General features: G+C 39.5%; 1 protein-coding gene across 2 annotated transcripts in view; it reads left to right on the top strand.

Moving 5' to 3' along the window:
* Positions 1-26,770, top strand: part of rassf3 (Ras association domain family member 3) — a 111,033-nt gene that overhangs the window by 78,091 nt on the left and 6,172 nt on the right. For both annotated transcript variants that reach the window (XM_049567283.1, XM_049567284.1), the window contains 2 exons: positions 22,197-22,304; positions 26,506-26,679. In XM_049567283.1, coding sequence (XP_049423240.1) covers positions 22,197-22,304; positions 26,506-26,679 — 282 coding nt within the window. The remainder of the gene's footprint in view (positions 1-22,196; positions 22,305-26,505; positions 26,680-26,770) is intronic.

The following is a 26,770-nucleotide window of genomic DNA, read 5'->3' as shown; positions in this document are numbered from 1 at the left end:
TGCCAGAGAAAAAAAATCATGCTGTTACCTTTTGTAAGAAATGATTAATATATCCTGTAGGGCGGCCATTTTATAACATTTAAATTGTTTTAAGGTTCAGCTCCACACTGTCAGACATGGCACGTTAGCTTTGAAGCCAAGCTGAACTTCTTCTTGAGGTGTGCTTTGAGCTGAATGCTAACATTAGCATGGTAGGCATGTTGAGAACTTTTGGATGTTGGCATGCCAGTATGTATGTGGCTAGCATGTTCACACGCACAGTAAGCATGATAACTCATAGGACTGCAACTAGCAATTACTTTCTTGATGAATCAATTTGTAGTTTGGTCATAGCACATTTTCCTAAAGCCCAAAGTGATGTCTGACCAACAATCCTAAAGCCACAGATATTTAATTAGCTATGATTTGACACAACTAAAAACTGTAAATCCACCTGTTGAAGAAGATGGAACCAACAAATATTTGGCATTTTATCTTAAAAATGGACAAGAGTGAAAATTAAAGAGTAACCTAACACTAAATCCAGTTTTTTAAGTTGGTGTATGATATCAAATGTTACTGATCCCAGTAGATAATGTCCATTGCATCGACAGTTCCTCGGCTCGGAAAATTATGTATTTATATTTTATATTTGTAGAATAAATAACCACAACCATCGCTTACCATCCATCATATAAATACACAAATTAGTATAAAAACACGGCCATTCGTAAGATAGTAGTTTGCAGGTTTACAATGGTGATCTGTAGCCATTTTCTCATATGAACACGGAACCACGTCTGGACAATCAGGTTTGGTTACAGTCCCAAGTTTCTCTTTCAGACATGTAGCACACAACAGGAGCGTTCTCACCTACTGGAAATAAATGTGTAGTTTAGGCGAGGGTTGGCGCCTGGATAGAGCATGCACAAGGCAGGATTGATGCAGATTACACTGTGCTCACATGACTGCTTTATAATTTGGTCATAAACAACCAAGTCTCTTGCCTTTCCTTGAATTTATCTGGCGATTTCGGCTTTGGCCCTTATCGACAGAAGTTCTCGAATCTCGTCTTCTCTCTTGTTAAACATTTTTGTTGTCGTTCCCCTCTACCCTCGGATTTTTGTTTTCTTTGGGTTTTGGGTGAGCTGCACGCTAGAAATGTCACCGACACGCCTACTCGCTCAAGTTGAATTCCCCAGATAGTTACTGGCTCTATCCACACATGGGCTCAATCGCACATTGGTGGTGAGATGCAGTCTCTGAGTTTGTGAAAGAGCATGTTCAAGAAAACACATGGTGTCAAGTTGCTCTTTAAGCATCAGCATGTTAGCAAGTTAGGGTACGCCTAATGTTGTTTTACCAGACTTCATAACAATCCATTTAATATTCGTTGAGACATTTCACTCAGTTCACACTGTAGGACCAACATATTTCTGGGGTCACTCCACAAGTCTGGCAAAACCTATAACAGAAACACAATAAAAACGAAACCACAGTTGTGGTAATGTGAATGAAGCAATGTCACGAACTGCAGACTGTGGGAGTTTAAATGTATATTATTATTATGTGCTATGTGTGTGGCATGATTCTTTACAGTAATCTGTTCAGTGGAAAAGGTGCTATAAATACATGTGTTAATGTCAGTTCACTGTGTTGGAGCAGCCTACAGAGGCTCTATATGATTCTCATGTAGGTGGAGTGTGAGACAGTCTGAGGGTCATTTAGTAATCAAGTTGTCAGATATGACTGATGGTGACTGATGATTCTGTTGCTCTATATCTGAATCATATCACAGAGGCTGTTAAAGGGATCAACCTTGTTTTTATTATCTTTATTACTGGAGTTTTGTTTGTTTACTTTTGCTTTCTTTGGCTCAGTTTCTTTAAGTTGTTTTAAGTCTCTTAAAAGTTGAACCATGTCACTAAATGACTCGTAACGAGGCTGTTTTTAATGTTAGAGTTGATGATGGAAGACTTTGCAAAATTGGTTTGGCGTTGCCTGTAGTGTTGCAATTTCTAACATAACATTAATCACATGTCATTGTAGACTCAGTGAGTTTTTTAATATTGAGTCATCTCGAAGACGTGATGAGACAACCTCGGTGTACTTTTCCGCTCATTATTACATCTGTAAATAAATGCATACTTACAACCGTGAGCCCAGAAATAAAATCAAATCTGACTGTAGAAAATGTCACCTTTCTCAGACTTCATCTTCCTGAGCTATAATATTATATAGCTGACCATTAATTTATCAGAAAATTATAACACGATTTCAGTTTTTTCACAATGAACAAGAATAATATTCAGATGGTAATTCTTATAGTTAAGTTTAGAATATGATAATAACTGTGCTGTTATTTGATTAATCAGCCGACAGAAAAAAAAAATCAACATTTTAATCATATTTTAGCTAAAATGCCAAAAATTCTTTGGGTCTAGTATCTAAGATTGTTTATTTGCAGATTCTCTGAGTTGTCTGTGACAGTAAACTGACTGCTGGTCGGACAAAACGAGAAATTTAAACACGTCAACTTGGCCTGTAAGAAATTTTATTTTTTTATTTTATCAGCCAAACAATTAACTGAGAGAATATGGCTACAATCGATGAATATCTGCTGATTAACCCATTGAAACATGACGCGACATCACAAAAAAGCTAGGGAATGTATAATAATATGTATAATAATTATTATTACTGTTATTACAATTCAAATTATGTTGCAAAGTTTCTTGTTTGTAATTTTCTCTTTTTACTAATTTCTTAACAAATTTTTGGGTCATTTCCTCTGTCATTCCTCACTGCTTTCTTCCTATGTTTTTAAAAGAAATCATAGCTAATTTTCTCAGGTTTCAAAGGGTTAATAAACAACAAATTTGACTGTCATGCACCCGTTTTAGGCCACTTATCTCACAATTTTTTTTTGTTTGTTTTTCTCTCTTTTTTTTACTGTTGTAAATTATATATATATTATTATATAATTTTACAATTCAAAATTATTTTTATAGAATTATTATAATTTTAAAGCACTCTTTCCTTGTTTGTGATTTACTCTTTTTTTTTTTGTACAAATTTTCTTGTTTTTAATTTTTTCTTTTTACTGATTTCTTGCCAGATTTTTGGGCCATTTCTGTTTTCATTGCTTACTGCTTTCTTCCTGTGTTTTTAAAAGCAATCAAAACCAATTTGCTCACATTTCAAAGGTCTAATCAACAATTTTGATTGTCATGTATCCGTTTTAGGCCACCTATCGTACAAAAAGTCCAAATAATTTCTGTTTCCAGCCTCTTAAATTTGAAGATTTTCCATTTTTCTCTCTTTCATGCTGTTGTAAATTAAATATCTTTGTGGTTTTATACTGCTGCTCAGATGAAACAAACAGTTTGAAGACATTTTTACGACTGTTTTGTAGCTTATTGAAACAATCAGTGTTTGATCCCTACTGGTGTTCAGCTTTCTGAGGAATGAACATCACCACAGGAAGTCTGGCTTATTGTTGGCTCACTGTCCTCAAACATAAACACATATACACACCTCTGTTCTCCCCTCCAAGGTCAAGGCCTTGATGTTTCATAATCTCAACCCACACATGCTTACTCACTCCATAACACACACACACCCACACACACGCAACTCAGTGGGCCTGTTGCTCAATTCTCCTCGTGTTAACTTGTGTGCAAAGAGTCACTTTTACTGTTTGTTTGCAATCTTTTGACTAGCTGATAATCAGACATGAACTCTGTGTGTGTGTGTGAGCCCTGGCTAAGCAGTGTTGCCTTACCCGTGTTTTAATGAAGCCATTTCTCAGTCTAATGAGAACATTTCTCAGCAGGCAGTTAGCGGTTTAGAAAGCGACTCCAATGTGAGCTGACCATCAACACGGCTGGAAAGCATCGTGTTTTTAATGTTATATTTATCTCCAAAGCAACGACATTAACTGCAGACTAGTAGCTGGAGTTTAAAAAGAGGCAGCTGGGGAAACTCATGATGTCAGAATATCATAACGACTAAAGATAGAACATTTAGTTATAAGAAAGAAGTTTTCTCTATTTCCTCCTTCTCTTGTTTGTCCCTTCTACTCGCTTCATCCTCTCCATTTTCACATCCTCATTCTTTACTGGTTATCAGTCTTTTCTTTCTTATTGTTTTCTCTCTTCCTTCCTCGTCTCTCATCTCATTTTCCTCCCTCTTCCTCTTTCTTCTTACCCAGCGTATCCTCCCCTCCTGCCTCCTCTTGTCCTCTCCTCCTCCACATCTTTCCTTTCTTTTTTTTAACCTCCTCTTTGTTGCTGTTGGTAAAGGTCATGATGGAGGACCACCCAGCCCTCCAAATAAACTCCTTGTGGTCTCCTCACAGACTCCTGTACAGGGAGTTGAACCGTAACTGTGTGTCCTGTACTCGGCTGTTCATGTTCCCATGTTCCCATGTTGTACTTACTGAGCCGCTCTGCAAACACACAGACAGTCCTGCAGGGTGATGTCACATCATTGTGTCGAGCTCGGCCTCTTGTCTCTATGTGGTTGAGCTCGTTTAGTCTGCAGGTTTCACTTCTAGTTTGCAAAGACAATGGCATAATTTTCCTCCTCTCTTCCAAAGAAAATGCTGTTTTTCAGGTTCTGTACTCTAGTATAATTTTGAGGTAGTTTCACTTTGACTTGAATGTTTCCAATTTCTGCTACTACTGATACTTGACTGCAATTCAGAGGTAAAAATGTACTTTTACTGCACTACATTTATTGGAAATCTTTAGTTACTTTGCATATTTACATTGATAAAACATAATATAATCAACAAATAGCCTAAATGTATTATTATGGACAAAGATAAATCTTTATTGATCCCTTGGTGAAATTCACATTACGTTTATTGTAAAAAATAAGCCCCACTTTGATCTGCTGCAACATTAATCCGATGAAAACATTAATGCACAAATAATTAATGTAATTTTTGTTATTCTGAGATTGTACTTTTATTGTATTTTGATGTCAGTACTTTTCTGTACTTTTTCTTACGTGAAATCTTCCGTGAACGACGATGTGATGAGTATTTCTTAACTCTAAACATCACTGCAAATTTCGGTACATATTAGAATAACAAGAATAAAAAACACTGTATTATTTTCACTTGTAAGGCAAACATTTTTGGCAAGGATACCTCAAATTAGATGATCTTGTTTGGTCAGGTCCAATTTTTTTTTAAATACTTTTTATTTATGAACATTTTTTACGTTTAAGAACAACAGAAAAAAGAAAAGCAGTGCACAGGAAAACAAATATGAGGTCAAGAGGTGGTTACAAACACATGACAAATTTTCCTAATGTAAAGTAAGGTTTGATATACAGTACATATGATAATCATGTAACCATTTTCTAAACCATTATAGGTTTGGCTACATTTTCCACAGGTTTATTTATGATTTGTGCAAAAAAAATTGGCGTGTGAAGACCTCTGCCTCAAATTTGCAGGAAAGCCCAATCAGTCTTCTTTCAGCATTGGCAGTATAAAAGCAAAATCGGGGAGTGCAGCAAAATGCCGCCTACCTACTTTTGTTTATACAGAATGCGCCTTTTTCGGGGCAATGGGGGGCGTGAGCAAGTAACAAAACGTGTAGCTCAGCGTGTGACATACAGTGATGTGGGAGGGAAGCTGCGGCTGGTCAGTCCTTCAGCGATTCTCTCGTAAGTCGGCCCGTTCTTCACCGTTCCCGTCATCTGACGGTTAATGGCCTCTTCGTTTGCATACGCAATTCCTTGTCTCCCCAGTTGCTCATCTTTACAGTGTCTTTCAGGTTTGTGTTTCCCTCTTGTTACTAGCTGCTCGCTAATTCCTGCTATCAGCTGTTTCCTGTTTATCCACCGCCAGTGGCTCGCACGTGCAGCGTCATCAACAGCTCCTCCCACAAGTCTTCAACAGCCCCTCCCATTGCGGAAGGTGTGTCTAAACTCTTGGGCAAAACGGCCCAACATTTGCCGAAAATCTGGCAGTGTAAAAGGGGCTGATGTCATTGTCCAAGACTGTGGAGATAGGAAAGGTAACAGTATGTTTTGAACTAGGGATGCAGTGATGTGCCGTTTCGAGGTATACCATGATATAAAAGTTGACGGTTATCATACCGTAAACATCTGCTTATCTACGATATTTTTAAAAAAAGAATGCAACTAGACGAAGAATCTTCCCTCTGTTGAGTTAATTTTAAAACACTTTGAATACTGTTGGAGCCATAGTATAGTTTTTGTTTGTTTATTTAATCCTTATCTAAACAAGGTAAATATAAATATGCACATGCAGTCATGAAAGGGAGCACAGGGTTGAGCATTTATGTGTGAAGTGCATATAGGTAATGAGAATCAGGTGTGGAATGGGAAGTAAACAGTTTTTGACTGTGTTGTCGACACACGTTGAACAGCATAAAGTATTGGCGTGTAAAATGTTTGTGTTATGTTGAGCATGTGTATATTGTTTTGAGAATAAATGCATCGCCAAATCCAAATAGATAATGTGGCTGGACATTGGTTTACTCTTAGCCCCGAGCATGCGTCTGGAACAAGTTCACCCATTCACTCCTCAGTAGCTTGTTTAGACATTTAGTTTTGTTAAAGGTCACCACAAATACCAGACAGCTTCAAACCAAAAACACAGGAATCGGTTTCAGCCTTGAAGCCCTGGAAGCCTCTCAGGTACACACTAACTCTGGTTACATATTTCAGGTTATAGAAAATTGACAGCCGTGGTTACTGAACAGCGTATATATTAGTTGGCACTTCATACCACAGATGGAGAGATCTATAAAAGGCCTAAACAAGGCTGCACTGTCTCCACTGTACAAACGTCCATTAACTCTGGAATGTCCACTTAAGATGACGAGGGTTTCTGTACATCATCCGAGGATTGTCCGTGGTGAGGAAAGGTGTGAACACTTCCACTTATACAGCACATTTATGTGGTGTTGTACGTGCATTTGTGTCTGCCCATTAGTGTAGGAATGCTGGGAGGAAAGGTGTGGCAGATCTTGACTTCCCCCCGTGGACTCAACAGGAAGTAACATAGAAAGGGAGCGGGAGGGTGAGGAGGGTAGAAACATGAACACAATATAGTTGCAGAGGAAGAAGAGGCCAGTAATGAGCTAAACAGTGGAAAAAATAAAGAAAGTTGATCCTGTATGAGTTAAAAGTGACACCAGAGATTTTATAGAAGGTGTTTATGTTTGAGGATTTTGCAGACAGGCTCTGAAAGAAAAGTTTTGGAGGTTTTACTGAAGGAAAGTGAGGTAACTACCAAGACATTGTCGCCAAAGGAACATGTAATTGTAGATAAAATCGAGACAGTTGGTGCATTTCCAGTGAAATGATTACAATTTAATGATAATCTAAAGAAATCATACAGTCTGCATAAATGTGCTATTTGTCTACAGGCAAGTACATGATTCAGCATATTTGGAAAATAAAAAATAAATGATTAATGTAGATCTGAAATGATAACTTGATTAGTTGAAAATTAATCTGCAACTATTTTGAAGGTCGATTTTTTTTTTTTGTTTGTTTTTTTGAAGCCAAAATACTCCAGCCTCTGCAAAGTGAGTTTCTGCTGAATAATTTGGTGGTTTTGGATTGCTGATCAGAGTAGGGATGTCGGTTTCGGTTAATTTTGCTTTCAATAGCCTGACATCCATTAACTTGATACTGACAGGTTAATTTTTAAGAAGGAAGCGCAAAATTATGCAAAATACTAGAGGCCTTTTTCTATGAGTACGGTGCATTGACTCAGTGAGGTTTAGCGCCACATTTCAAAGCGCTGTCCATTTAGAGTTGGTGAAATTTTAATGTTTTGTGATGTAAATGTTTAGTCTTTTATTTTGCTTTCTGTTGGCTTTGCTGACAGACAGCCGGCTAGCTGCGTTAACATGCGGAAGCATAGTGCCCACTGCCCGTCCTCTGGTCTCCACTGGTTAGGCAACATTGGCCTTGGCTGCTCTGCACTATGCACCACCTGGGTCCCGTTGGAGCTAGCTAGCGGCACCACTCATTCTGTGATTAGCGCTGGTGGCGCCTTCATGGTGGCGGGACGTATTGCTGTGGAAACATGGTGGCCACTCTCCTGTCTCCCCCAGGTAGCCCTGGTGAGTAAGCAGCTTCATTTTGAGCGGCAAAACCCCTTTAGCATTGTTAACTATGTTAGCAGCGTTAGTCGTGCTAACTGTGCTAACAGGGATAACATATTTAACATTGCTTAAGGGGGTGTACGACTAAAAATTGAGTCACTTACTCACCGCAGGAGACTGGTGGGCACAGTGTTTCCATGGCAACACAGCGTTAAACTAGCAGCAGTATAGCTAGCTCCCACCAGACCCTGATGATACACAGTGCAGAAAACTCAAAGAGAAGGAAAATTAACGTCCAGACAGACGTGCGTAACCAGTCAAAAATGTTGTCGACAGTTGACCAATAAACGGATAACCATTGGCAGACAGAGTAAAATATTTTAAGATGTCACCTTGGGCTTTGGAAACTTACATTTGCAACTGTTAGATGAATAAAAAGTTACACATCCAGATAAATTAACTTTACTAACAGTTTCAGAAATGTGTCTCTATCATCTTTATAACTGTTACCAAATTAAAGGAAAGGAAACCTTAAAGAACTTTTTAGGAAATGCCAGACCCGTAAAATTAACATTACCATAGATTTTGATCGAAGGTGAAAAGGACAGTTGAAAAATTGGAGGAACTCGTCAGACTGGCAGAGGACCAGTATAATATAACCAGTATAACTCCCTTGTTAATGTTTAAATGAAGGTGACCTTTACACTGGTCATTTTAAACATACGGTACAAAGCTTAGAGGAAGTAAACCCAGGGACCGAAATAAAACATCTCTCTTGTCCTTTAAAATGTAGGTTACACTTAGTTAGCACAGCCAAACCGCTGTGTGTGTGTTTAGTCTACTCACACAAACACGCAATCCTCTGCTTTAGGGTCTGTTTAGCTGAGCTAGGCGTGTTTTGTCTGCACACACAAACTCACAAGGTGATGTCATCTATTTACAGACAGTGGATGCAGGCGAGTGTGACGGTGTTTAGCAAAGGTAGGAATGCTGCAGGTGTGTTTGATAAGACTTCGAAGAAAGAAAATGCCGTTTCTGTCTCACAGACTAAACTTTAACTCCCGGGGTTATTCTCGAAGCAGCAGTCAGGGAACCGGAGAGGGCTGACATGCAGATGAAGATAAAACTTTACCTCTGTCTTTGTATTCCCTGTGCTCTTTTTTTTTTCTGTCGTCACTTTTTATTCCCTCTTTCACTTCTGCTTCTTCCAGTGTTTCCTGGCAGCTCTGGTTTTAAATCCAAGTCTGTTCTGCTTTTTAATTCTCGTCTGCTCCGTGCAACAAGTGCAGTATGGAGTTAAATTTGATTATTCTTTAAATGTTGAATCAAATGTTTTCATCTGTTTTCAAACTTGGAAAAGTTTTTTTAGTAGTCCTGTTCTAAAGCTGGGCAATAAGAGGAATTAATCTGCTGTAACAACCGGGCATTTTGGCTCCATATATTTGTTCCTTGCCAGCTTTCGAACCATCAAACTTCACCAGTAAAAGCACATTTTTTAATCACTACCTGCAATGGAGCCTGTTATCTGGGGATTAATATCCACATTAAAATACACAGCATCAAACATCTTATGTGTGAATATATGTTACAGTTATATGATTTGCATGCTGCAGTTTAATGCTGGCTTCAGAGTTTTACACATCCCACCTGCACTGTCTATTGAAATCACTAACATGCTGTAAATGAACATTTACATTTACAACTTACGTTTTACTATCAACGTTTGGAATTTGCATTTTTATTGGTAATAATTGGGAATGTAACAGTTGTTAAATTCTGGTTTGATAGCCGATACCAGTGTTTTTTTGTTGCTGTTTTTTGTTTTTTTGTCTTTATTTATCCCCTCTTCTCTGTGAAGGAAACACAGAAATCTTTATTTAAAAAAAGAAAAAATCAGAAATACAAAATAATTCAGCCCTTTATTACACTACCTTTGAATGAGCACAAATTCATCATGAAAAAACATATTTTGAAAAACAGTAAGCCTCTGAGTTCTGGGTATGTGGAAATTCATCCAGTCAGAGCTTTACAGTTGAGTCATATACATATTGTGCAAGTCACAAATTAAATGGCAGCTGCTTCCGTCGCAGGGGTTCCCACAGTGGAGGGATAGCACCTCACCTAAAATAAGAGAGCCCCTTGCTAGACTCACAAGTCAGTCTTTAGACACTTTGCTTAACTAAAGACTGATGACTTTCTCCCTGATTTTGTGTTTAGATGGGCGGATACAATTTCAGAGTTTAAAAAAACTCCCTACGTTGCAGAACCAATAGTAAATCCGCAGGGCGGTCCTTCGGTGGCTCGCTGAACTCTTGTGCTCGTAAACATAGTCCAACTAGAAACACGTGTAGCGGTACAAAATGACTCAAGTAGCTGTAAGTCTTTCATTTCCACAATCTTGTGGACTGAGCACACGTTTGATAAAACGGAGTTAAATCTCTCAGCATCCATTTTCAAGCTCTCTGTGTGTTTGTTTCCTTGCGGACAAGAAAAGGGGGAGCGCACATTTCCAGGAGGACGTGTCTTTTCAAAAATACAAGAGACATTGCTTTGTTGCCGGCCGTTTTCGCCGGTGTGTTAAACACACTTTAGAAAGGAGTGTCCCCAGACTATCAGAAGGCGGAGATCTCTGATTGTCTGGTGGCGAGACTAGCCCCTTGCTGATGTCAGGACAATCGGGGGATTACTTCAGTATTACTTCAGTTAGTAGTAAGTGAATTCATTCAAAGACAACATCCGTCAGGATTTTTCCCACCACCTCTGCAAACCAGTTTCCTGGTTTGATTGTAATAGGCCTAGCACAGAAAAATTAAAAACTACATTTTAGTTTTGTAATTATTGTCGTATTTCTGTCCTGGTTCTGAAATAAATCTACTGTTATATGATTCATCTTTATGCAGATGATGTCACTGTCTGATGCTCAGAATTCTGTTGCTCAAGAACTGCAAAGTAGGCTTTTTTTTTTTTAATATGACAGACATGCCTATATATATATATATATATATATATATACAGTACAGGCCAAAAGTTTGGACACACCTTCTCATTCAATGCGTTTTCTTTATTTTCATGACTATTTACATTGTAGATTCTCACTGAAGACATCAAAACTATGAATGAACACATGTGGAGTTATGTACTTAACAAAAAAAGGTGAAATAACTGAAAACATGTTTTATATTCTAGTTTCTTCAAAATAGCCACCCTTTGCTCTGATTACTGCTTTGCACACTCTTGGCATTCTCTCCATGAGCTTCAAGAGGTAGTCACCTGAAATGGTTTCCACTTCACAGGTGTGCCTTATCAGGGTTAATTAGTGGAATTTCTTGCTTTATCAATGGGGTTGGGACCATCAGTTGTGTTGTGCAGAAGTCAGGTTAATACACAGCCGACAGCCCTATTGGACAACTGTTAAAATTCATATTATGGCAAGAACCAACCAGCTAACTAAAGAAAAACGAGTGGCCATCATTACTTTAAGAAATGAAGGTCAGTCAGTCCGGAAAATTGCAAAAACTTTAAATGTGTCCCCAAGTGGAGTCGCAAAAACCATCAAGCGCTACAACGAAACTGGCACACATGAGGACCGACTCAGGAAAGGAAGACCAAGAGTCACCTCTGCTTCTGAGGATAAGTTCATCCGAGTCACCAGCCTCAGAAATCGCAAGTTAACAGCAGCTCAGATCAGAGACCAGATGAATGCCACACAGAGTTCTAGCAGCAGACCCATCTCTAGAACAACTGTTAAGAGGAGACTGCGCGAATCAGGCCTTCATGGTCAAATAGCTGCTAGGAAACCACTGCTAAGGAGAGGCGACAAGCAGAAGAGATTTGTTTGGGCCAAGAAACACAAGGAATGGACATTAGACCAGTGGAAATCTGTGCTTTGGTCTGATGAGTCCAAATTTGAGATCTTTGGTTCCAACCGCCGTGTCTTTGTGAGACGCAGAAAAGGTGAACGGATGGATTCCACATGCCTGGTTCCCACTGTGAAGCATGGAGGAGGAGGTGTGATGGTGTGGGGGTGTTTTGCTGGTGACACTGTTGGGGATTTATTCAAAATTGAAGGCACACTGAACCAGCATGGCTACCACAGCATCCTGCAGCGACATGCCATCCCATCCGGTTTGCGTTTAGTTGGACGATCATTTATTTTTCAACAGGACAATGACCCCAAACACACCTCCAGGCTGTGTAAGGGCTATTTGACCAAGAAGGAGAGTGATGGAGTGCTGCGGCAGATGACCTGGCCTCCACAGTCACCGGACCTGAACCCAATCGAGATGGTTTGGGGTGAGCTGGACCGCAGAGAGAAGGCAAAGGGGCCAACAAGTGCTAAACACCTCTGGGAACTCCTTCAAGACTGTTGGAAAACCATTTCAGGTGACTACCTCTTGAAGCTCATGGAGAGAATGCCAAGAGTGTGCAAAGCAGTAATCAGAGCAAAGGGTGGCTATTTTGAAGAAACTAGAATATAAAACATGTTTTCAGTTATTTCACCTTTTTTTGTTAAGTACATAACTCCACATGTGTTCATTCATAGTTTTGATGCCTTCAGTGAGAATCTACAATGTAAATAGTCATGAAAATAAAGAAAACGCATTGAATGAGAAGGTGTGTCCAAACTTTTGGCCTGTACTGTATATATATGTATATATATCATGTCTGACAGTTCTGTTTATTGACAATACAAGGTATATTGTCCTTTTTCTACAAAGGACAGCAGCGTAACATACAGGCCTCAGCATGAGTGTTAGTCAGTTTAAAGATGGCTGGATCTGAAGTGAGAGGGTAATCTGTTTCTGGTCAATCAACTTCTTCATTCTTCTTCTTTGTTTAAACAAGGCTACTGTCTTTGTCTCCTCGCTCTGTCTTCCTTTCTCCCCCTCAGTCCGGTGTTGATCTTCCAGCTTCAGTGGGAGGATTCACTGCTCTTAAATAGGCCCATGACCTCATTGTGTTGTAGCTCCGCTGTGCTCTGCTTCTCTTGTTTGTTTGGATTTGGTTGCTCTCACCCTCCCAGTTCCTCTTAACCCTGTCCATGCAGGACGTTATGCAGCCTCAACTGGACACACTCGTGTACACACCCATTGAGGCCAGTAATATCACTGTGGGTCAGTGTTAGGAGTCGTATTTCTGAGGAATTGTTGGAGTCAAGTGGGAGGATTTGGCTCTTATTAAAACTAGCAGTGAGTCTAGCCATGAAGACTTTATTAGTATCGTGGGTTTTAGTAGTAGTAGAAGAGAGTTTTCAAGTCCTATAATGGTCAAAAGTTGCTTCTTTCTCTAGTAAAATAAAATTCTCAGAGAAATACTGGAGCCAGAATTAGAGATAAAAAAAAAAACCATCAGCTCTTATAATCCAAAGATATTAATACTGGCCTGTATACGCCTGTTCTAGTGTAAAATATCATGACGACACATGTATGTAGAAACTCCACAGGAGCGCAGGGGGGTCTGCAGGTTGCAAAACCATCTTTTCAAGGTGCAAATGTGATGGCAGGTAAACTGTTGAACAATTGTCCGATCCCAAACACCGACCCTTTTCCATTAGTACACCAAACTAGCAGTAAAGCAAGGGCTGAAACTATTTGTGAAATAACCAAGTATTCCGAAAATAAATAACTGCTTCAACTATTTTGATAATCAGATTATCATTTGAGTCCTCTTTTAAGCAAATTGCCAAACGTTTTTTGCCTTTGGAATGTTAGGATTTGCTGTATTTCTCCACCATATGTGACAGTTTACGGAATATTTTTTGGGTTGTGTACTGCTGGTCAGACAAATAAGACATTTGAATTGGGCAGTGGTTAATTGCATGTAAGTATGTTTGAGTTGTCTTTGACATTGGTAGAGCAGGTCGTCCACTAATCGAAGGATAAGCAATCCCCGGTTTCTCCAGTCAGCATGTCGAAGTATCCTTGAGCAAGATACTGAACGCCAAGTTGCTCCTGATGGCTGTTCCACTGGTGTGAGTGTGTTTAAAACTAAGTAGCAGGTGGCACCTTGTATGGTAGCCTCAGCCACCATTGTGTGAATGTGTGTGAATGTGACTTGTAGAGAAAAAAGGGCTTTGAGTGGTCAGATGACAAGAAAGGCGCTATATAAGTGCAGTCCATATACCATTTACCAAACAGTTAATAACTTAAGAAAATAATCAGCATCTTTCCACTCTGGTGCTGTGGTGGGCAAGTGAAAAATGTGGCTAGTTGATATGTAATTATGACATTCGGGAATCCTGACTGTGTGGACGATGTTGCTTTTATTGCATCTCAAAAGCTTAAATAAATGTATCAATGCACGTGTAGATGTTGCCATATGGTTGACTGAAGGTTGTCATGATTGATGATAATGGAGCTCTGTGAATCGTGGAATGATTGGAGTTGAATGTGGGGCGTCCATTTTTAAGACTAATAATACAAAAAACGCAGATATACGAAATACAAGACAAACAAAAAAAACAAAAACAACCATACTGCCAGCTACAGAAACAAATATAACAGTTACTACGCCGGTTTATAATGTGTCCACAGGAAGGTTGGCTAGTTGGTAATCAGATTGGTCGATCTGTCACCTTTACTCTAATATGACCACAGTTAGGGTTAAATTTTTGTGTTGAAACAAAATTATTCTAAATGCTTAACACTATGAGATAATAAATGCCAAATTCAGCTAATGTAGGTTGGAAGTGACTTAATCTACAAGGTCGCCAGGTTTAGCCGTTGACCTCACTGCACACACACGCACAGATCCAGCCCAGTCACGAGGGGAAGGATTCCCCTGAAGGAGTGTCATTCATCATGTCTCTGTTTTTCTTTTACCTCTTGTCTTCACTTCCTCTGTGTGCTCCTCTGTGTGTCTGTGTTTCTGTTGAAGGTAAGATGACCGATAATCCCCTTACCTGTCACTTCCTGGTAATAAGCTTTGACTCACCTGACCTGGCAGGTGCTTAAAGTGAAGGCTGAATGGGGTAAAGGTCAAAATGAACATCACAGTGCACAAAAGTAAAACAGAAGTTTTTTTTTTAGGAATAAACCATGGAGTCTGATATCTTCAGATTCATGATGCTGTGATGTCATTTGTGTCTTTGTGCATGTGGTTGAGCAGATTTGTTGAGGTCCCTGTGTGTCCTCCCTTTAATCCTGATGAGTCAGTGTCTGTGTCTGTCAGGTAGACAGACAGGTCACCACCGCTAAGATCTTAAGGTATGCACGTTATAGAGTTAAGATAATAGAGATTCTTATAAAACGTTTTAATGAATGTGTCTGTAGTTGTTGCTCTGCACTAAATTAAACTGCTCCAGTATTGAGCGAGAATGTTGCAGCGTTAACCCCGAAACAGGCTGTGATGTCACCACTCGAGGCATGTTTGCACTGTCAGTTTACATCCAATAGAAGTGTTTGTTTTGGCACTGACAGGCTCCGATTGTTATTTTAAGTGTCTGACAACATTACAGAAAGGATCCCTACAGAGATAGACCTTTTTGTTAAAGAGTCAGATCAGTTTGTTTAACCAGAAACAGCCCTGAAATCGCTATCACCAAACACGCCAGACTCCATTTAAGTAAATAATCATTTTAGCGTGTATAGAGGCAGCATATTTTCACATCTAACGGAATGAATTAAGGGTTCATTTCAACCAAACCAGAGCTGATGATTGTTGTGGCGGTGGAAAGACAAACCAAGATGGTTTTTACGAGTTTTATTTTCTTTCTGTTGACTTTGAATGAAGTGTGTTTTATGATGATAAAATTACTGTTTATTTAAATGGAGTCCAGTGGGTTTGATGATCGTGATTTTGGGGCCGTTTATAGTTAAACAAAAAGGATTTCACTCCTTAACAAAAAGGTCTATCTCTGTAGGGATCCTTTCCATAATGTTGTCAGATACTTACATTAACAATTTGAGCCTGTCAGTGGCAAAAACAAACACTTTTAGTGGACATGAATTGACAATGCACAATACCCTGAGTGGTGACACTGCACATACCGAGGTTACTTTTTAAAGTTTCACTTTTTCTCAATAGAAGTTCTAACATGTTGAAAATAGTGGAAAATGTTATGAAAACCACAATTTCCCAGAGCACAAATATTTTACATCTTTCAAATGCTTATTTTGTCCAAACAAGTCCAAAACTGAAAATATGCAGTTCCCAGTTATTTAAAACCTGCCATTTTTCCCACAATAAATTACTTAAATATGAATCAGTTTTGAAAAATGTGATTTTCCCCTCAATCATTGTCTCCTAACTGATGAATCGGCCAATTGTTTGAGTACTAATTTTCTCATAATCTTCATTAAACATCCAGTTTTGATGCCTCAAATTATCAGATCTGTAGCCTTTGTTTCCACCTGCTGTTTAAGGACACATCAAATTCTCTTCTAATGTAATGTAAACATGTGATGAAGGACATGTTTAATGTTGTGTGTAATTCCCTTTAGTTTGCACACAGACTGGCAGGATGACATTATAAACTCTCAGAGCTGCAGTGTGTGTTTGCACATGCTGTATTAGCAACTTGTCTTTCCCTTTGAGCAGTGTGTGTCTTCCATATAAGGGTGTATGTGCCTTCAAAGCCTCCCTGGATTCTGCACTATGTGTGTGTGTGTGTGTGTGTGTGTGTGTGTGTGGTTTTTAATAGACGTAGAGGAGGGCTGCACTATGCCCATGTAAGCACACCACTACAGTGGAGATTTAAAGTCAGTCTGAAGTCTCTGGGTTGGCACTCACACACTGACACGTACAGACAGACAGAAGATATTAAACATCAGGACAGACATCAGAGTTTTTACATCCTGTTTTAAACATCTGGAGTCAGTAGTATGACAGCTTGAAAACCTATAACAGGATATAGCTTTTACCTTGATGAACTTTTTCATGTTTTTTTTATTTATTTATTTTTTATGCACAACTAAACCTTATACTCGTAATATTTCAACTTGCTGACATTGATGTCATAATATGGGGAGGGGTGGGTGGGGGGGCATTTTGTCATCTTTCTGACCGTTGCTTTCCTGAATGTTACGGTCTTCCTCTGCTGCGCTTTCCAGAACAAATTTAGGATCCATACCAGGCTTATGCGCCCAACCCCGCTCTTGTTGTTCCCATCCTTAAAGGAGCAACATATAAGAAATCTAAAGCAAATAGTCATAAAATCCTCCTAATATGTCACAGCGACTAAGGAATAATGTTCATATAACATACTGATCTCACCGACAACAATAGTACAGCCAGAATATTTGCATCTAAAAATTTTTTTTGCAATCTGCAAATCATGTTTATGTTTTGAATTTGTGTTTTGATCTGTTGCGCCACCCACAGCCGTCTACCAGTCACGCAGTCAGTAGAGTCTCAGCATCAGTTACAGTTACGACTGAGCTACAGCAGCACGGCAAGCAGCATTAGCAGTGTCCCAGTACATAGCATTAGCAGCCGGCTCCTCCTCAGCTGTATCCTGGCAGCAGCGTTAGCAGTGTCCCAGTACATAGCATTAGCAGCCGGCTCCTCCTCAGCTGTATCCCGGCAGCAGCGTTAGCAGCAGAGAAGCCGGACTTGCTCGAACGGTCCGCTGGACCGAAGATCAAGGACATGGCAACGCGGCCCTGCCACGGCAGCCGCCCGTGGGCAAACAAATCAGTCTCCAGCGTGCCGCTGTCCAGCAACCTTGAATCTGTAGGGGAGGGGGGGGCGGACATGACTCGCGGCAGTATTTTGAATTTGAGTGCAGTAACTGTTTTGGCCACATTCTTACATACAGCGACTTTAATTTCTTTGTACTTGGTTTGAGATTTTTGATTTTCCATTCGCACTGAAGCTATGTTCCACAAAACCCCCGCTCCTCATCCCGTGTGCTATGTCCTGATATATGGTTTAATTTCTGTGTGTAGCTTCTATTTTTTTCTGAACTGACGAATCCTCCCAGATAGCTATCAGGCATTTTATCTCCTCGTCCGTCCACGGTTTGTTGTTTTCCTCCATGCTTTTAACCCGTGGCTTCTACTTGTAACTCCACAGGCATCACAAGGCAACAAGCGTCTCTCCAGATCTACGTTGTTGTTGTTGTTGTTGTTGTTCGTGTCGCGCTGCTGGAACCAGAGAATATTTGGCATTTCTGTTTGAATAATGAACCAAAAAAAAATGTTTTGTTTTTTTTTTGTGACGTGTCTGCTTTTTGTGCAGCAGTTACTTTAATCCAAGATAATTTATACATAAACACTGTGTCGACTGCCGACTCCAGGCCTCAGTAAAGCCTCTTGTGCTGCTGATATGACAAATACATGTGTGCATTCAGTAATTAGTGACGCAGAAGACACTTGGAAATCTTATTTGAACATTCAGATTGAAACAGATCTGTAAAAATCTGATAGGAATCACATTTGAAATCACCTCCATATGTAGTTTGAATCAGATTTGGAAAATCAGGTGTGTTTTTTCACTGTCCATACTGTCGGAAAATCAAGCTAGATACAATCTGCATATGCTAAAAATCCGATTTGGAGTGGTAATCTGAACAAGGCCTTACCACTCAGAGGGAACTCAGTCAGTGGCTCCTCTGGCAGCAGCACAGCACCTCTCCCTCTCCCTGTTTTGTTTTATCCAAGCAATAGTCCAAAAACTCAAAGATAATCAGTTTGCTTTCACGTATGACAATTAAACACAGCACCTATTCACATTTTAGATGCTGGATACTAGATACTTTTAAAAAAAAAGCTAATGGATGGAAAGGATGTACAGCATGTTTTAGAAAGTGTTTGTTTTTGTTTTCCAGTCAGTTTTATTTGGTGTCTTTCTGTGACGTGTCTGCTTTTTGTGCAGCAGTTACTTTAATCCAAGATAATTTTATCAACACAATAAAAGCAACCTTGAACCTAAAGATCACCGTCCTGATGGGCACATGGTCAACATTAGTCTTCACTGGATCTCTCAGTTTATGTAGAGTCACTTCACTCCAAAAATGTAATGGATTTAAAGTTGGTGAGAGTAATTTTAACCAGTCAGGGTGGGGACATGATGTGCCACTGTTTTCCTAAAAACCAAGCCTGCCTGAAAACATTTTAATTGGCTCTGAGGTCAGTGGACAGGCTCTTTACAACTCATTATGCAACATATTTGGCTGTGTCATGTGATCCAAATTATAGTTTTGCATGTGATGCAGCTTTGTGCTATTGTAAAATAATAAATAAAAGGAGGGCTTGGCTGTTTCAGTTTGACCTGGTGTCATTAATGTTGCTTGGATTTCTGGTTATTAAAGCTCACGTGCAGATGTTTTGCTGTGCTGAACACATGTGTCCATCTGTCATCTTTATCTAGAGCGTTCTCTATCAGCTGACCTCTGCTGTGACCTTCTCCGCCCTCTACGGTTATTTATTCACCAACACTGTGTCGACTGCCGACTCCAGGCCTCAGTAAAGCCTCTTGTGCTGCTGATATGTCAAACACATGTGTGCATTCAGTACATGCCACATGCATCACAAGCTGTTTGGATCTGTTGTACAGATTATTAGAGTCCACGTGGCCTCCGGCAAAACTAACAACTATTTTAGCCTCGTCTTTCTTGCACTGTTGAGTTTCCTGCAGGAGATTGTCTAATATTAGAAGTCAGTCACACAGCATGGGACCCGGACTGTTAGAAATATGTTGTTGTCATGTGCTGACCCTCCAGCAGTGAGTGTCTTTTTACTCTTTGAGTCCGAGCCTGAGATGGTGAAGCAGGAAAGGAGATGATATACTGGGTGCTAATAGTCTCGCTGCAGTGTGTTGATAGAACGTATACTTTCCGAAATAGATGATGCCAGGATGTTGTGTTTCATTTTCAGTGCTCTTATTACGTTGTCCTCCCTCTCTCCCTCCTTTTATTTTCATATATGAATGATTGAATTTTTATTACTTTGTCATGCAATCAGTTATGTCCAGCCTGCATGGTCTTACGAGACACCATAAAGTCCAGCAAATATGAATTCAGACGGCACTAAAAGGAAAGAAAATGAAACAAGGCAACAAAAGTATCACGTACAATCAGATCATCAATTTGGAAGATGGAGTTCGTGGATCACTCACAAAGGTATTTATCATGTAAAAGTGAAAGACAGACATCAAAATAAATACTAACTGAACACAGTTTTGCCTGATTAAAATTGGCGAACTTTGATGCGTCAAAACTAAACAACTGTTCTAGCTTTTGGTCATCTGAGCACCAACAAATGTCAGGGTTTAGACAAGCCATTTCATGGAATATACGCTCTCTTAAGTCATAGTTTGTGCAATACAAGAGAAAACAGGACTCACTTTCCACTTCACCCAGTCACATAGCTCACATATTCTGTTTTCCTCCTGAATATTGTTGAACCGTTTGATCTCAATGGCCAGAGGAAGAACACCAGCTCTCAGCTGTGCAACTAAAGATCTTTGGCTTCTGGAAAAATGGGATGTTACATATGGTTCAGGGCCGAACTTGTTTTATATGAACATATGTCCTTAATTTGAGAATTAATTGACAGAATGTTTTCAAACCATTTCAATTCAACGGCTTTTCCTTAATCGAGTTAACGCTGCACCATAAGGGCTGGTTCACATGAAAAATACAGCAATGCTCTATTTTACCCTAAAGCACTGTTCAGTGACAAAGTACATATGTATGAAAGAGGAAAAGCTCTCAGGCTTTCCTGTTCTGCTTCTTGACGATGTACTGAAGAGTCAAATCCTCTTATGTGAGATTCTCTACAGACATCACTTATTTGTCCTGTTTATTTGTTCACTTGTCAACCAACTTGTCCTTTTAAAAGCAAAATTTAGTTTTAATGCCTTTTTTCAAATGTTTCCCTCATCTCTCCTAATCTTAAAATTAAGGCTCCTCTTCTTTAACAGTCCAGCTCTGATCACATGTTTTCCTACCAACATGCAGCTCCTTTAACTGTGAAACCATGCCATGCATTTAACTCCATCACAATGTGGAGAAATAAGTTTTAACACATACCCAGAGGGTTTCATATGAAAAATTGAGACCCAACTAGATCGAGATCAGATTTCAGTTATCTTTAAAGTTCTATCTTTCATTAGTTTATTTATTCACAATTTATGCAATGCAAAAATGCAGAGTCAGTCCAGGATGTTGCAGAAGTTTGTTGGGATTTTTTCGGCTTAAAATGCCAGATTTGAGGGCAGCTTTTCAAAAAGAATTGCAATACATGTTGCACTGTTTTAAGACGTTTTCTTTTCACAATGAAGTTGCAAGTAAAAATTGCAAGAAATAGCTGCCATTTTATTTTTATAATCATTAAAAATCAAATGCAACTTGTTCCACAGAAAATATACAGCACTGTTTGTGATTTAATGTGACAACTAACTGTGCATATTTAATCTAACTCACTGTTGCTGTCCACACAACCATTCTTCAGGTGTGATTTGTGGTAGAAACATGTTTGTTCATGACGACTTTAATTTGTATTTCACCACAACAGTTTACCCCCACTGTCATGCAGAACATCAGGGAATTGCCTTGCATGATCTTTAGTTGTAATTTTGGTTGGTAAATATGAAACATTTGTGTCGCACATCCTCATAATCAGAAAAAAGGAAGTGAGTTTAGTGACATTGTGCGGGTGACTGCTATGATCTGTGAAATTCAGGGGAAACTATGTCGGTGACGATTCTCAGTCATCCAGGCGATGGTAATCTTAAGTGCTATATCGTAGGCCTGGACTTGCCTGAGTTTCTTGAAGACGTTTCAACTCTTAGATGAAGATACCTCTTGGATGAGAGCCATCTTTACGAAACTCAAACAAGTCCAGTTGCCTACGATATAGGACTTACGGGAAACTACGCTGATCCTTCAAATTCTCAAAAAGGACATTGGAAAAGACTTGGTTCCTCTTCCATACATTTTCTTATACATATCTATAACAACACTGTTTGAGCTCCAACTGTGGGATTGTTGTGCAGATGATAAGCAAGAAACTTGAACTGTACGATCTGTAGAAAACAAAACTTTCGGATAAGGAACTCGTCCACGTGTCCTGCTGCTGTTGTCCAAACAGAGACTGTATTGTTTTAACAATCTTAGTTGACGTGTGACTTACTGTGTCATGTTTCCTTTTATTCTCCCTCTGTCCCTGTCAGGATGTGGAGAAGGAGAGAGAGCTGCGGACAGAGCTCACCCGGGAGGAAATCAGGCAGAAGATCGAGCAGTACAACACGCTGACCAATGACCACCTTAAAATGACTCTTGTGAGTGGAGCGCACACACAAACACAAACACACACTGATACACTGGCTGAGTCAGTGAGTTTCTTGTGTTTGGCTTGGAGCTTGTTTCTCCTTTAAACAGAAAAAATACTGTCTTTTATCTGCACTGCATCCTGTAGATATTCTGCCATCACTTTTAAACTCAAGATTGTGACTTGCATGAGAAAGTCAGATGGTCATTAAGGTCATTCAAAGCTCAGTTATTGGCTGCACACTAAGGCGATATGGACAAAATTTCATATCTCTGTATTTAGAGGCTGACTGGCGATACACGATATATATCTCAGTATTTTCTACGAAATGGGCTGCATGTTTTCAGGTGCAAGTCAAAGCCACATTTGAGTCACAAGCAGTTTTTAAAAAACGGACTGCGGTCAAAATAATATGCAAAGACAAGGATTTTTTTCCCTATATGAAAATATGCAGCTGCACAACAGTTACACCTCCAAAACACTAGTAGGCGGCAGGGTTTCTGTGAAGTGCTGTAAAGTTTAGTTGATTCAAAACACACACATTAAACACACATTAAACATGGCTTAATAGAGACAATTTCAAACACAAGTACACAAATCAGTTTCACTATAACTCGCAGCATACACAGACAAACACTTGTCTTTATCTGGACACATTTTCCCCACAAATACAACATGCTAACATTATTAGCAACATTTAACAAAGGTTACAAAATTCGGCTCCATTACAACTCACAAGGTTCACTGACAAAACAACTGTCTTATACTAAACACGTGTTACAAACAAATACAACATGCTAACGTTATTAGCACAAGCCTATGACATTTTACATTGTATGAATTAGCTTATCGGCATGCAGAGATTTCCTCTGCTCATATGAAGCCAGGATAAATCACACACAAGACTTAAAATGCTATTTTTGTGGAGGCTTTATTGTCTTCACAATTTATTGTTTCTTATCTGTGAAATTAAAGTTAAAAAAAGAGCTTTGTTTCCACTGAGGGAAATGGTTTCAGCTTACAGAAATAGACAGGAGGTCTGCGTCACTGTGACATGTAGTTACATATCTAGCGAGGTGCACGTCAGGCTACGCCTGTGTTGCTGGAGAACTTGTGAGTGAATGAGTTGGGCGGAGCTGTGCGGAGAGTGTGAGAGAGGGGAGATGCACCCTGTTATACGTCATGTAATGCAACTTGACCCTATATCATTATAAATGGTGTTGTCTAAACTCATGCCATGTGAAGTATAAAATCAGGTCCCAGGTTGCTCACAGAATGATGAGATTAAACCACATTTAGCACCACCAGTAACTACATGTGCTGCCAAATAGACCAGGACCGAAAGCTTTGAGGTTGCCATTTTGAATAAGAAGTTCTCAGAATGTTTAGAAACCTGGAAATCTGCAAACTCCATCTGCTGCGGAAGATCCTGTGATACCATCAAAACCTACAGAACAGCTGTGTGTTAACCATTTTTTCCAAAGTCACGAATAAACTTTATGTCTTCAGTCTTTTCTGTAATCTTGTGTGTATGTTCGTGAATCAATATGCCTTAATTAACAAACTATTCTTCCTCTACTAAAGTAACAGAATATGTTAATATAAATAACAGCTGTGAGGGTTTTAATCTCAACAGTTAAAGGTGTGCTGATGCCCTTCCTCCAGCTCGCAGCATTCCTCAGCAGTCACATCAGAGTGATGTGATGTTATTCCTGCTATTGTTCTCCCCCACACTGTTTCCCTTGGCAGCGTGAAAGCTCTCTGAAGTTGTATTCACCACCATGACACACTATAACTCTTTGTTATATCCAGTAAAAATGAAGGGTTTTAGGCAAAGCTCAGTTTTGTATTGTGGGATATCGACCAGTTAGGAATGTTTAGGTATCTCAAAATCAATAGTGCACTGTGAAAATGATGTATTTTTCTTAATTTAGGTACAGCAGGTAACTAAAGGCCTTTCTTGAGGCCAATATACAATATTCGCATCAGCTGTGGAGTGTTTTGTAGTTTTCAGCATTTTCTAAACTGGTTCTACTGCAACTTCTATACTACTAAAGGCCCAGACACACCAAACCAACTTCAGAGAACTAGTGGCGACGAAAGCCCCCGCTGCATGGCCTCACTTTGCCTTTATCTTGACTAAAAAGTTGCACATGAACACACTGCAACGACTACAGCAGATGGCCAACAAGCATACATGATCCTCGCCTGTGTGAAAGGAAATAACTCTCCACACCAGCAGACGGGGGTAGTCTGTATTCATCATTCAAAACTAGAAACCAGAAGATTGTCTTGATGCTAGTTAGCCTGTTAGCACATTAACAACTCGATCCAGTGTTGAAAGAACAGAGCATATTTACCATGCGCCAGTGAACAATAACACAAGCCATCATAAAAGGCTTCTACGAAAGAGCTCGTGGCTAAAGAAAAATAATCTGACTTCATGTAACAAGTTCGTTTTGTTCTCACTCCTTCATGACTTAGCTTTTTGTTTACTTTCCTCACTTCCGTTTCTCCTCTCGTGCGCCGAGCTGAACTGCCAATCAGAGAAATTTCATTCATCGAAGGGCACTACTGTCTCCAGCGCTGATATAACGTGCCGAATCAGTAGAAAAAAGCCGACTCGTGCTAAATGAGCCCAGGTGTAGTGAACATAAATGATTCTAGTCAGCAGGAAGTTAGGTAACTGTACAGTCCTAAGTCTGAAACCTGCTGGTCAACACCTGTTGGAGCTGATAGTATCACACTGTTAATCTTTACCCACACCCTTCTTTCTAACTCTGTCTGTTGTTCTTTCTTATCACTTCATCTGTGATGAAGTTTCTCTTTGTCTCCCTGTCTAGTTTCAGCTCGTTTTCTTTTCTTTTCTTTTCTTTTTTTATACTTCTGTTCATACTGTTCTCGTTCTTTGGATTATGACCGCCACACAGACACATACATTTGCACGCACAGTCCTCCAAGCCCCGTATGGAGTAATGAGATTAAGATGCTCTTCCTCCGTCTGGGGCCATCTGTGCTGCAGGACACACGGGGCTTATTGGGTGAACTGGTCTCCTCTGGAAAGATCATATAGCACATGCTGTGTGTACAATACACCCGGTGATCTCGTTGTATGCTGTGAATGATTCTGTGTCTGTAGTTCACTTCAGCTTGCCTGATTTTACAATGATTGTTTTCACATGCAACTCTGATTTTAATGCATTTTACTTACAACTACTTTTATAATGAATTAATCAAGTCAATTAGTAATCTTCGATATTTGCTAGGCTAATTTATACAGTGTAAAATGCCATAGGCTTGTGCTAATAACGTTAGCATGTTGTATTTGTTTGGAAAACGTGTTTAGTATAAGACAGTTGTTTTGTCAGTGAACCTTATGAGTTGTAATGGAGTCGAATTTTGTAAAGTTACCTTAGTCACATGTTGCTGTTGTGCCTGGCTTCATATGAGTAGAGGAAAAGTCTGCTAGCTGCTAGGCTAATTTATACAATGTAAAATGCCATAGGCGTGTGCTAATAATGTTAGCATGTTGTATTTGTGGGGAAAATGTGTCCAGATAAAGACAAGTGTTTGTCTGTGAATGCTGCGAGTTATAGCGAAGCTGATTTGTGTACTTGTGTTTGAAGTGGTTTCTAGTAAGTCATGTTTAATGTGTGGTTAATGTGTGTTTTAAATCAACTAAACTTTACAGCACTTCACAGAAACCCCGCCGCCCACTAGTGTTTTGGAGGTGTAACTGTTGTGCAGCTGTATATTTTCAAGGAGAGAATAAAAGTCCTGTCTTTGCATTTTATTTTGATCAGTCTGTTTTTATAAAAGAGTATGTGACATCTCAAATGTGACTCTGACTTGCAACATTTTGTAGAAAATACCGAGATACATATCGTGCATTGCCAGTTCAAATATTAATGGTCAGTAGACGTGGCTGTAAAAGCATTAAACACAACATATTAAAAACATAAACAGAATAACAAATCACTAACAGAAATAAGTCAACAGAAATGTGCATTTTCAATGTCAAAATTATACATAAATCTCTCAGTTTGTTTTTTATTGGTCTGATGAGTATGGTATTCTCTTGTATATGATGTACATTGTAAGTATAGTGTTTGTTTTTAATGTTTAAAAAGAAATTAAATAGACAACAAGTGGTAAACACATTATGATATAGTACTCTAACTTTCTCTCTCTCTCTGTACTCTCTCCCATAGGGTCCTACTGGTGTGTATACTGGTTTCATCAAGGTCCAGATGGATCTGAGGAGGCCGGTGACGGTGCGGGGGGGTCAGAGAGGAGCAGGAGGAGCCCTGGTGCAGGAGGCTTTCTATCTGCCCAGAGGAGTCACCAACACCCTCCACATCAGCTCCAATAACACAGTCAGACAGGTGGCTAACACACACACACACACACACACACACACACACACACACACACACACACACACATGTCATCACAACTTCATTAAGATCTGATGAC

This window comes from Epinephelus fuscoguttatus, linkage group LG22 (assembly GCF_011397635.1).
Source record: "Epinephelus fuscoguttatus linkage group LG22, E.fuscoguttatus.final_Chr_v1".
NCBI lineage: Eukaryota > Metazoa > Chordata > Actinopteri > Perciformes > Serranidae > Epinephelus > Epinephelus fuscoguttatus.
This window is presented reverse-complemented; position numbering and strand designations above follow the sequence as displayed.